The 13,279-nt window shown below is 43.3% G+C and overlaps 1 protein-coding gene across 1 annotated transcript in view; it reads right to left on the reverse strand.

The window, feature by feature from the left end:
- The window catches only part of CFAP97D2 (CFAP97 domain containing 2), a 152,672-nt gene that overhangs the window by 11,642 nt on the left and 127,751 nt on the right, over positions 1-13,279 (reverse strand). Inside the window, exon 4 of the mRNA XM_069204700.1 lies at positions 5,466-5,658. Coding sequence (XP_069060801.1) covers positions 5,466-5,658 — 193 coding nt within the window. The remainder of the gene's footprint in view (positions 1-5,465; positions 5,659-13,279) is intronic.

Raw genomic sequence — 13,279 nt, forward strand, 5'->3', positions numbered from 1 at the left:
TGCAGATGTGACCCTCCTAATTTCTCCTCTAAACTATTTTCATTGAATACATACTACAACTTTGGGTATACATTTAACACTACATCACGCTTGATGTCTTCAACTTTCCCCACAACATTAAATCAAAAGTTTGTGTTTGTGCAATTCTAAAAGAACTGCTTCTGGTACAGGATAAGGGCAGACAACTGTCCTAATTCCTCTGGAGTTGTTTTAAATATTCAACAATATACACCACTGGATCTTTCTCAACTGTCTGACAGGGCTCTTTGAACTTACTGGTTTTGTGTTTAACTGCTTTGGGTCCTTCACTGAAGCACCAGTATACATCACAAAGTGTTGCTTGTAAGCATCCATGCCTTATCCCAACCATTCTTTAACTAAAATCTTTCATTTCAAAATCCTTTATTCCTCTTCTCTGTCTTCCTGTTGGCATCCCATCCAGGATCCAGCTTCTTAAACCTAAATACCTTGAGTGGTTTTCAACAGTCTACTCCACCACACTGAACAAATGTGTTAATTTCTAAAATAATCCAATTTCCAAATTAAATCATACAAGTACCACACTTTGTATCCGATGAACCATGCTCGACATCAACTCATAAGATCCTTTATGATTGTAAATCGAAATAGCTATTACTGACTAACAAATATATTCAAAAACTCATGCTGTTCACAATATTAGACGTCATGTGTCAGGCCAGTTCTCCTGGGCCATGGGAATTCAAGTGTTGCCTGTTGTCCTTTTGTACCTGGGATCTCAGGAGCCAGCCCCTACAGAGAGCTTATTAAATGTCAAGAACCTCTTCCTTAGCCTTTAACTCTCAGTGGGAAGTGATGGTAGGTAGGCTTTTTAAATTATTATTTTTTATTGCCATTTATCATATACCATCAACATACAACAACAAGCAAAATTCTTCCCATATTGCAATGATTGATACAGAAACGTGTACATTTAGTCGATCATATAAGAGTAACATGCGTGGCAGGGCCCAGAATTGCAACATCTGATTTGCATGCTGATCTAGTATACAATGCAGCTCCACTACAACTCTGCAGGGTTTGACATCAAGTATGCTGTCATAGGCGCCCAGTAGTCTTTCGGGCGAGATGGCCAGGAGAGCGGTTCTGCGTACATCTACAATTGGTCTTTACAGTATGCAATGTCTCAATACCATTGTACCTCTGTCGGGGACACCCCCCCTCAATAGATGGCCACCCTCACTTTGCTAATAATAGGGCCACTGCTGCCAGTTTGCGGTTTGCCAGTTGTAGAGGCTTAGCATATCCCAAAAGACAGGTTTGAGGGTCACACGGGATAGGTTCATCAATGACTTTGATGAGTATCTGTGTAACAGAAGTCCAGTATCTATGGATTTTAAAACACCCCTACGCAAGATGCAGCAAGTCAGCCCCCAGTGCACCAAAACTATTACAGCTATCCTCTGAACCCATACTTAGCCAGTTTCGCAGACATGTAGTTCATCTGCTGCACAAACTTGAAATGGATTATGCACAAATTTCCATTGGCTGTAAGTCTACCGGTCAAAGTGCTGCAGAAAGATCACTCCCCCAGAGCCATCAGTGGGTCAATCATGGTAATCCACTTGTCTAAGAGAGTACTGACGGGACGGCACGTCTCCGACTGCACCATATCATATAAACTGGTGATGAGACCAGATTGAGAAGTGCTGGTAAATACCACTTGTAAAGTGTGAGAGGCGGGGGGGACTTGGGGGAGCGTCGGGCAGTACTCTTTCAGAGCAGCCTGCAACCGTAAAGATGTAAAGTGCAGTGGGGAGTCATAACTCCATTGCGGCAAGACCAGGAATAAAATGAAACTATCAGCTGGAATTAAATCCCCCAGTGTTCGTAGCCCCTCATCTTTAAGGAGAGTTAAGGCCTTTGGTTCCTGCATGACCGAGAGATATTGGGTGGTGTGCGAGCAGCAGCGCCGGAGCATACAAAGGGCTCTTACCCGTCTGAGGGCTCTTGCCACAAATTCAACGTACAACTAACAGTACTAATACTTCCATGTGTCTCATCCAAGTGACTTTAAAACAATGAGGAGGACTATGGTGTAGGGTTTGCCGTGTCCTGTTCTATTGTGAAGTGCAGTGTGTACCATTCAGGATGTACCCAGTAAGGAGCATGTAATGCCTGTACACATGGATAATAAAGTGAAAGTCAGGAGCATTAAACCCGCCCCTTTCAAACTGGAGCATAAGCTGTGTTCATGAAATCCCTGGCTGCCCCACCCCCAGGCCAGCCCCGTCAATAATGACTACAGTTTCCTGAAAAACATTTGAGTCAAGGGAACTTAGACATTCACATTCAACAGATAGAGGAATTAGAGTAGTACTGCCATTTTTGTTACCGTATTCGATCAGCAAGGGACATAGGGAGGCAGGACCATCGTTGAACTCGGTCTTCCAAATCAGTGAGAAGGTGGGTAGGTTTATTGTTGAAAAGGGGGTTCAGATAAAACACTCAGCTACAAATGACACATGAATTATGCACAATAAATATATTGTCCTAGCGGCGTTACACATTTATTTTGTTAATAGTTAAAAATGTAAATAGCACTATAAAATGATGTTTTCTTCTTGGCCTCACAATAAGTAACTTCAACACTGTAATTATGGAGAATCTGGATTTGCCAAATTAGCTGGGGCACATGGAGCACATTTTTACTACCTATGCCATTTATACAAATTAACTCAGGTGCAGGGCTTGATCTGGAGGGCAAAGTCAGGTATTTCTGTGTAGGCAATTGCTAAAGTTTACTGTACTCTTGTATTATGCAAAGGAGATTGTCAGTCTACATGTTCTTCTGAAGCACAGAGTCAAACTCTGTGGGTGGCCATGTCTTCTCCCAATGCATGGGGTCAAGTTCTTGGTGTAGCAGGAAGTGGGTAATCTGCAGGGTGATTTATTTAAAGGGGATGTGGCTCAGGTGTTAATCCTTGGACCAATGCACTTATGGCTCATTAGAATATCACTCCACATATATGACCAAAAGATGTTAGCCTCTCTTTGTGCACACAAGTGGCGTTCATATAAGTGGCAAACATCAGGGTTGTGACAACCTTCACTTGAGCCAGAGTCTTCCTGGCACAATGTCCAATGTCATGGTCGACACAGTGCTTGAATAACAGAGGGGGAGAAAGAGTGCCTTCGGTACACAACATTGCATAGCAGTCTTTTCTTGTGCTTTTCATTAATTGTGGTAGTTGTGAGGGCACCTGCTCTTGGAGAAGTGTCCCTTGGTCAGTCAGGCCTTGTCCACTAAACGCTCTGGGCAATGATCCTCCTTCCATGCACACAGCAAGTTGGCCTTTGTTTTAGGACTGGGAAAGTTGACTCAAACTGCATAGGGCAGCTTACTTCATTCTCATCCTCATCCGCATTCTGCAGCACACACTGAAGAAGCAAAATGGCATGGACGATTGTTTACATGCAGGAAGGGAAACCTTCCTGCACATAAACAATCATTCAAAATGATGCTTTGGTACTTCTATGCATGCTGCATTTTGCAGCACACATAGAAATGCAAATCACAATTATAGATTGTTTATGTGCAGGAAAGGACACCTTCCTGCACATAAACAATCTATCCCTTTCAACAAGGACACCCTTGCACTATGGTGCAAGGATGCCTATATTGGTGTTAGGCACCTTAATGCAGCTCCAGGGGGAAATGAAGGGGTGCACCGTATTCCTCTAAATGCGGCGAACCCTATGCGTTTCGAAAGTGGTGGAGCATGGTGTTGCTATTTTTGGCGCAGCCCCACGCTGCAACACTTTAGCATTAATCTGGGTCTGAGTTACCTCCCAAAGGCAGGAAGCACAGATGTTAATCAGAAACATCACCTAAAGGATGTATATAAGCATGTATGTTCCTAATACCACATAAGGAGAGTGGTGCACAGGAATAGTGTGACGTGGTCATGATTGTGTGATAAACTGTTCTGTCCAAAAACCTGTTATAAGATAGACCAGTTCAGAGGACTTGCCTTACTCACACTAAGAGGTGCTGGCTTTTTACTGAGTCCATGTGTATGTTTTCACATTTTAAATGCTGGTCAATTTGTGATTCTGGGTGCCCGAAAATATATTTACCTAGAAAAAATGGGGCAGATAAGTCTTCTAACGGGAGTGTAGATGTTGAGGGAACTGTAAGAGCAGGAATGGTTTTAGGGCAAATTAAAGACTAAGGTCATCTTTAATGAAAGTGCATTCAGGTGTCTGCATGGACTCGCACCATGAGTTGGTCAGACACGACTGCATTGTATTTGGACCAGTCGGTAGGCTACAGTAATTTCTACCAGTCAATGAGATTTCGAAATAAAGGACAAGATTACTTAAGGAGACAGACCTAATAAGAATATCGAGGAAGAGTAAAGTACCTTTTATATATGCCTTATAACAAGCAAATTAAGCAAGGTAATGTCCTGACCAAGCAGATTTGCTTCAAACCTGAGTCACGACCATGCCTCATACATAATTCCCAAGAAATGTGTGCAATAAACTTGATACATTAGATGAACTATTTAGCACATATGTCAGAAAATACAGATGCACTCTTTTTTAAATTTTTGTTTTGTGCAATTTTGCAACCTATATTTTTTTCTACTTCAGCACATGGGCCTTTAATGATGACTGTACAAATGTTGGGCCAGATTTAATAGAAAATGACGGTCTGCGGCACTGCGCCAAATTTGGCAGCGTTGTGCACCATCATTTTAAAAATGCAGGTGAACCCCGTGTTTCCTCCGGTGCTAAATATGCTGCGGTCAGCAAACGCAGCTACCCTTGCACCATAGTGCAAGGATAGCGGCGTTGAGGGGGAGATTGTTTTTGTGCAGAAAGGAACACCTTCCTGCACAAAAACAATCATAAATGGCGATTTGAAGATGTGTGCTAAGAAATGCAGCACACATAGAAAGATTAAAAAATGAGGAGAAATTAAAGCATTTCTCCTTGTTGAGGCATGCTAACACTACCCCTGGGTGGCGTGAGATTTTGGCGCTGCCTCAGGTTTACGAAAACTCATAAATCTGAGGCAGTGCCAAAATGCAATGGGTGTTGCTGTGGCACGCCTACAGCAATACTCAATGCACGCCCCTTCCATGCAAAGTGCTGCGAGTGAATGGGCCATATTTACAAGGTGTTGTTAAGTCCCAAAAAGTGGCTTACCACCACCTTGTAAATACAGCACAGGGCATAGCGCCACCGGAGCATCACGAAAAGTGGCGCTTCAGTGACACTAGGGGCTTTTAAGTTTGCCCTGTTGTATTTAAGGCTTGTAAAGCTGGAACCTCTGGTGGCACTTGTGCAGGCCCAAACAAATAAATGGGGATTATTTGTATATTCTTTGGTTGTTCTTGCAGCATGTGCCTCTTTTCTGTTTCCACTTGCTCATTGCTATCCTTTTCACTGTAAAGTAAAGGTTGTTATTGTGTTACCTTATCGTGTTGTGTGTTATACCATCCGCGGGGATATTTGGCAATGCTGTCCATATACTGTTCAGCCTTTTGATAGTCTTCAGCCCACTTCTGAACTCGATACTGAGGCTCACACTTTTCAATTCTTTCCAGTATGTTTTGGTTCTCTTTGGTGACTTTTAGCAGTTCTTGCTCTCGCTTTTCTTTGTTCAAACTATTTGCATGAGTGAAAAGAATAATATTTTAAATTGGAAATGGCATTAAACAAATGTTCATGAAACTCTTTCTTTGACAGAATTTTTAGAGTCAGCATGAATCATGATAGATTACATACTGGATGATTGATAACAAATTACATAGTCCTTATTGATAAAGCACTCACTTGTTTCACACAGATACAGCACAATACTAGACTACATTCCCACACACATAACCAGTTCCAGACAAATTTTGTCATGGCATAGACATCCATTACCATACCAGTGTTTTAGTATATGGTGAAATAATTTTGATGATATGCATCCATAATTTCATAATTTTCATGCAGTTTGCACAGCGCAAGTGCGAAGCAACACGCAGAAAAAGACAACAAAGTAGACTCTAAGGCCCATATTTATACTTTTTTGCACCACAAACTTGCGCAAACTTAACTCCATATTTATATTTTGACATTAGACAAGTCTAACGCCAAAATATTGTAGTTTGCATCATTTTTTAGATGTGTGAACCTACCTTACGTCAATGAGAAGCAAGGTAGGCGTTCCCATCTAAAAAATGGTGCTATCCCCAAAGCCCCATATTTATTACCCCGTGCTAAAATGACGCACGGGTGGGAGGAGGGGCTAAATAATGCCTGGGTCAAACCAAGAGTTAGGGGACCTGTGCACCCATTTCCATGGTCAGACACCATGGAAAGGGTCCACAGGTGCCCTACCCAGGCCCCAGGAACACCCCCACCAGAGGGACACCGGAGGATGGGGGACCCCATCCCAGGTAAGTAGGGTAATGAGAGGTAAGTATTTTTAAAACTTGTTTAAAGTGCCATTGGGGGCCCTGAAATGGCCCCCCTACATAGCACAGGGTGCAATGGCCATGCCCAGGGGACCCTGGTCCCCTATGCTGGCCATTGGGGTGGTGGTCATGACTCCTGTCTTTTATAAGGCAGAAGTCATGTGGTATGGGTGGTCTTGCATCAGAAAATGGCGCTAGGCTGGTTAAAGGCATATTTTTGCCTCTAACCAGCCTAACATCATTTTTTGGTGCAAAGCCCCCTTTTCCCATACTGCCACCTCCACCAGGCTAACGTAATTTTTTTTTACGCTAGCCCACCCTTTGTGCCGGCTTGTGGGATTCCATAAATTTGGCACCCGGCTGGCGCTCTGGAATGACGCAAGTTGGCACTATACCTTTTTATGCAAAACTGCATTTGCGCAGTTTTGCGTCAAAAAGTATAAATATGGGCCTAACTGTCACATTGTCGCTGACAGATGCATGACAACCTTTGATTTACTGAGCTCATACTATAACCATATGGGTTCTTCCTGGTCCAATAGGTATATACATAACTCCACATGTTAGACTGTATTGTAATTGCATTTGTGTAGCACTTCATAGCCCATCTAGGAGTGACAAAGCAGCAGTCGAAGTGCATTAAAATAAGCATTTGCAATGTAATAGGTCTCGGATTAGCGAGAGTTAGAACTGTTGGCGTTGTAAATTATAAGGACAGCCTTGCATTTGGGACCTCATAAATATTTAGTCATGCAGCACATTAAAACCTTTATCAGAAATAAACTGTCTTTGTGCAGTCCTTCAAACACTTGCCATTAGACTGTAATGGTCACAACAGACCCCATGGAGAGCCACTGTAAAAATAGTATTTGGAAGAAACATGGTCATGTAACCATTTATTCAGCCCCTAGAGGGCATTATCCAATAAAAGAATGATAAAGAACATTGCAGTTTAACCATGTAATCAACCCCTTGAGGGCATAGTGTATTACACATTTTCAGGCCTCGCAGGCCTTTTAAATTACATTTAACTGTGGAGTCAGTTGCACAAAGGTGCAGTGACACAGGTCGTTACTAGATGTTTCGGTAGAGTCAACAGCAGAAGGTACAGTGCCACTGGCCGTTGCTTTATGTCCCTGGAGAGTCAACAGCAGAAGATGCAGTCCCACTGGTTGTGGCTAGATGTCCCTGTGGAGCCAGAAGCACTCATAGTACAGTGTCACAGAACACTGCAAGAACTTCTTCTGATGTCAGAAGCTCAGAATGTACCTCCAAATACGGAAACGGCTGGAGAAGTACCAGGTCCTCAGTGTAATGGCTTAAATAATTAGCCATGCTGTACATTAAACCTCTATCAGAAATAAACTAAGTTTGTGCATACATTAAACGTTTATCAGAAATAAACTGTGTTTGTGCATTAGCAGAAGGTACAATGCCAATGGTCGTGGCTAGATGTCCATGGGGTGCCATGCGACAAGACCGAGATCCTCATCTTTTGCTCCACCCTCTCCGCATGGGACTGCTCCTCGTGGCCTGCCACACTGTGAACCGCACCAACACCCACCGACTACGCATGCAACCTGGGATTCATCCTGGACTCTTTACTATCTATGACCCAGCAAGTCAACGCCATCTCCTCCTCCTGCTTCAACACCATCCGCATGCTTCAGAAGATCTACAAATGGATCCTCACTGAAACCAGAAGAACAGTCACCCAAGCCATTGCAAGCAGCAAACTGGACTACAACAATGCCCCCTACGCAGAAACCACGGCCAGACTCCAGAAAAGACTGCAACGCATCCAGAATGCCTCCGCATGCCTCATCCTGGAATCCCCGCCACTGTTACATCACAGCCCACCTGAGAGACCTGCATTGGCTCCCCGTCAACAAGAGAATCACCTCCTCCTCACCCACGTTCACAAGGGACTGCAAAACACCAGACCAGAATACCTCAACAGACGGCTCTCCTTCTACACCCTGACCTGACAGCTTCGCTCCGCTGACCTTGCCCTCGCCACCGTCCCACGTATCCGCAGAACAACCACCGGCAGAGCATTCTCCCATCTCGCCGCCAAGACGTGGAACACCCTTCCCACCCACCTGCGTCAGACCAAGGACCTCCTTACCTTCAGGAGACATCTGAAGACTTGGCTGTTCGAGCAGTAGCAGCCCCCGTCTGCACCCCCGCGCTTTAAAAATTCCCTGATTGATTGATTGATTGATTGACTGAGTTAGTAGTGCCTTGGAACAATTATCATTCTCATTCTTGGAGAGCATAGTGCATTACACATTTGCAGGCTGAGCAAGACTATCAGAATATTATCAGAATATTATTACAAACAAGGCCATTAGAACACAAACTCCTCTCAGCTGTAAAAACGAATGTTGCAGCTATGAGAAAGCTTAAATATGCATTGAATAGTGGAAGAAGTTATCATTGCCAGGAATCCCCAAGGTGCCTCCTGCGTTATCTGTCAGCATCCCCAGGGATTAGGGTTAAATCATATCTCTGTTCTTGGTTAAACCTTCATGTTTCTAAGTAAACATAATGTGCTGTGTTACACAATTGGTTTTTATCAATGCTTGTTTTACCAATGCTTGTTTGCTAATGTGAGTAGGTGTAGACATGTGCTTCTAATTGGGTGTGGTGTAGGCATGTGCTTCTAATTGGGTATAAATCTGATTGGCTATAAATAGCAGAGTGAAGCATGCCTCCCTGCTTGGCTTTGTTTTGCTTTCTGATCTCAGCATCTGATTTCCCAGTCCAGCCCCTGCTGTCATCCTCGTACTCAGGACTTTTGAGGCAATTCTTTTCTTAGTTCCTGTACCAGCTGACACCAGGCATTTCTCCAGCACTCCGGAAAAGACTGCAGATAAGTCACTATTCTCCAGGGAGTTGGTTCTTTGAGCGCCGTGCTTTCCTAGAATAGCTGGTGTATTTCAGACCTCGTGTTTTGGCAGAGTGCTTATCTTGAAGAGACAAATGCATTTCGGAACATTCTACATTATTATTGTAGTTACTTGCCTAAGTGTGCTTCAAGAAATCTGCTTGAGCTCAAGTACTACAAAAAGTGACAGTGCAATTTTAAAAGAGCATTTACGTGACTTTTCTTTCTCTAATAGCGTAACTCTTGGATTTAAATTGTTTTATTCATGCCTGTGTTTCAGGTTTGAGGAATTTGCTTTTGAAGGGTTTTTCACACACACACAGTGAAACCAAACCAAAATGTGCCACCCTAACTGTTTAAACCCAGAGTGGACATTTGTATTTCTTGGATTGTTTTTGATCCTTTTAGTTTAACCCTATGCATGCAGGAAAGTTATATGTGATATAATTAATGCCCTTGTTTGTCTTTCTTGTGCATGATAAGTGCAACTACAGTTCAAATTGTAGTGTGCAACAGTGAGTCTCTGTGAAGCCAGCCCTAGTGTTGCAGTACTTATTGTTATGGTACTCAGTTTGGGTTTTTGGTAATGCAGTGTTAGTAATTGTGCCAACAGTTATTATTATCCAAGAAAAGTGCTGGAGAATCCCGGTGTTCTTCTACCACTCCTGTGTCCATATCCAAAAGAGAGATTCAGTTTCAAGGAAGTTGAGTGCACTAACTCTACTATCACTGTGTCAACAACAACCTGCCCCGTGAAGATACAGGGTGCCTGGCTGGACCGGCAAGACGTGGCAGTGTTTTGTCTCTTTCTCTTCCACTCCCCCTTTCATTTTGGGACATCTGACGGGGATTCTGTGTCCACCAGGAAGCGCTGAGAGGTGTTCCAGGAGGTCGGGGAGCATACCATCACCCCGCAGACATCCTGTTTTTCAGGTGAGTGGCCCGTCTTGACAATCATTTTGTGCCTCCTCTAACCTAGTGTGACTCACATGATGTCATGGACAGAAAGAGCACATAATTTTGAATGATTTGGTGGTGGTCCCATTGCCTTATGACCCACCACAGGCTGAGTTATGGCCAAAAATGTGTTGTAAAAGGAATGCCTGCAGAGAAATATTGGAGAATTTGCATACATTAAACCTCTATCACAAATAAACAGTGTTAGTGCATTACCACTGGTCCTGACTAGATGTCCCTCTGGAACCTATTGAGTTAATAGTGCCTTGGGGCTATTATCATTCTTCAGCCCTTGGAAAACATAGTGCATTACACTGTTGCAGACAAAACAAGGCTGTCAGAACATTATTACAAACAACACCCTTATAACACAAACTCCTCCCAGTAGTTAAAACAAAAGTTCCAACTATAAGATAGCATAAATATGCATTGAATGGTGGAAAAGGTTATGAGTTTTGGCCCCCTTCTACCCCAGTGTGACCCACAAGATGGCCTGGAAAGAAAGGGTGCATAGCTCTGAATGTTTTGGTGGTGGTCCCATTGCCCTAGGACCACCACAGGCTGAGTTATGGGCAAAAATGTGTTGCAAAAGGAATGCCTGCAATGCATTATGGAGTGAGTTTCCGAGCACACATTAAACCTTTATCAGAAATTAACTGTGTTTGTGCATTACCACTGGTTGCAGCTAGTTGTCCCTGTGGAGCCTGTTGCATTAGTAGTGCCTTGTAGCAATTACCATCCTCCAGCTCTTGGAGAGCTTAGTACACTACACATATGCAGGCTGAACAAGGCTGTCAGAATGTTATTACAAACAAGGCCCTTATAACACAAAGTCCTCTTTTCTGTAAAAACAAAAGTTCCAACTATAAGAGAGTTTAAATATGCATTGAATGGTGGAAGAGGTTATGATTTTTGGGCCCACTCTAACCTAGTGTGACCCAGAAGATGGCTGGGATAGAAAGAGCACATCGTTCTGAATGTTTTGGTTGTGGGCCTATTGTCCTAGGATCACCACAGGCTCAGTTATGGATAAAAATAAGTTGTGAAAAAGAAATTAAAAAACATTTTTACTCATGGGAAATGCACTATAGTACATTATTAATCGTCTCTGAGGGCTGTTTTAAAGCTGTCCTAGCACCACCAGAGCGCCTCTTTTCGTGACACTCTGGTGGCGCTATGCCCTGCACCGTATGCTTAAGATCACCTGAACATACAGCCCCTTCACACGCCACACTTTTCATGGAAGGGGAGTGCAATGGGTGTTGCTGTGGGAGTAGTACAGCAACACTGATTGCATTTTGATGCTGCCCCAGATTTACGAGTTTTCGTGAACCTGAGGCAGCGCCAAAATGTGGGTTAGCAGGGCACAACAAAGAGAAATACTTTTGTTTCTCCTTGTTTCTTGCTCTTCCTATGTGTGCTGCATCCTGCAGAAGGCTCGAAGGCTTGTTTAGCTGTCTGCCTGACTGCGGTTTCAGAGCACAGGAGACTCACTGAATGGCAATTCAGCGGACGCATTAAAACTATCGGAATTAACTGTCCGAAACGGTTGTCTTCTAATGAAAAGCAGGGGAACAGTTTTTTATAAATTAAAAAAGTATGGGCAGGTCCAGCCCTTCTAATCCCGCCCACTACGGCCTCTGCGCCAAAGTGTATTATTGGATGGTAGCATGCTACTACCATGGGGGAGTCCTTCGTTGAAAGACTATTTTATTTTATTTTTTGGTCAGTCTCTGTGTGAAATATTTTTGTGTCGCTGGTGAGTTTCCAGCTTATTGCTCTTATTGCGTCTTCAGTTACAGCGCTTAACGGTGTGATGGGTGAAGGATAAATGAGAGATAGGGCACGCTCAGGTTATTTTAGTTAGATTTTATAATTCACTCAGCAGGTTCTGCATCGATTTTTTGGTGTTTACTAAATACTTTCCAATCAGCCTCTTGTACTGTGACTGGAAATTTGGCCTTTAAAGTCTTCTGGGTCTGGGAGGAGACAACTATCTCATGGAGAGCACAGACAGAGGACAGATAAAATACTGGATGGCCCGCATATCAACTGTACCCTTAATGAGTACTGCTTTAGTGAACCCAGTTTTGATATGTTGAGGGATGTGTGTGGGACTTTGCTAGGCATGGACTCTATTGAAATCCTTTAGGAACCAAACAATATGTGGCAGATATCTTTGTCCACTAGGTGCGTGTCCATTTTTGATAATAAGTTATTAGGTAAAGTGAACTATTGTTGCATGTTGGTGCATTTATGACTGTTTAAGCATCCCTACGGTGGATCTGAACTGTTTCGGTGGTTTCACCTGGAATTGAAGAGTTTTGGGAGGGCTGCCTAGTATAATTGTCATCCTGCTTGTCCTGATTACAGTTGGCTAAGGGGTAGACCCATTGGATTCATTCTGGTGACATATGGGCACCATCGTTATCCAGTCTGTAATTATTGCAGCCAGCGAAGGTTGAGTCCAATTTTGGTGACTTCTGATCGATAGAGCAAAAGGAGCAAAACTGCCATTGCATCTGTAATATTTAGATTTCAGGTCAGCTTTCGACCATGTTGACTGGGGAAAACTGTGGCATAAGCTGGCGAACTGGTACAGTACTTCTGAGCTTACTCATACTTCTGCATACAGACACGTGGGTGCTGATCAAGCTGGGAATGGGATCAGAGCTCTGCAGAAGAATTCCAGCCACTAAATGTTTGAAGCAGGATTGTGTGCTTGAGCCAACCCTGTTTAACCTCTTTTGGCAGACCTAACACTGAAACTAAACACGAGCGATTCTTACACCCCTAAGTTAGAAGGCATGGTTCTCTCCAGTCTCCTGTATGCAGGTGACTTAGTCTTAATAAGCCACACTAAAGTAGGGTTGCAGCATTTGATCAATATAAGGCAAGAATATTCCATACAATGTAAATTAATAACACAAGGAAAAGGTCTCCAGGCTGGTATATGGGCGTTAAGCGGCTCAACACA

The sequence above is a fragment of the Pleurodeles waltl genome, chromosome 8 (genome assembly GCF_031143425.1).
Source record: "Pleurodeles waltl isolate 20211129_DDA chromosome 8, aPleWal1.hap1.20221129, whole genome shotgun sequence".
NCBI lineage: Eukaryota > Metazoa > Chordata > Amphibia > Caudata > Salamandridae > Pleurodeles > Pleurodeles waltl.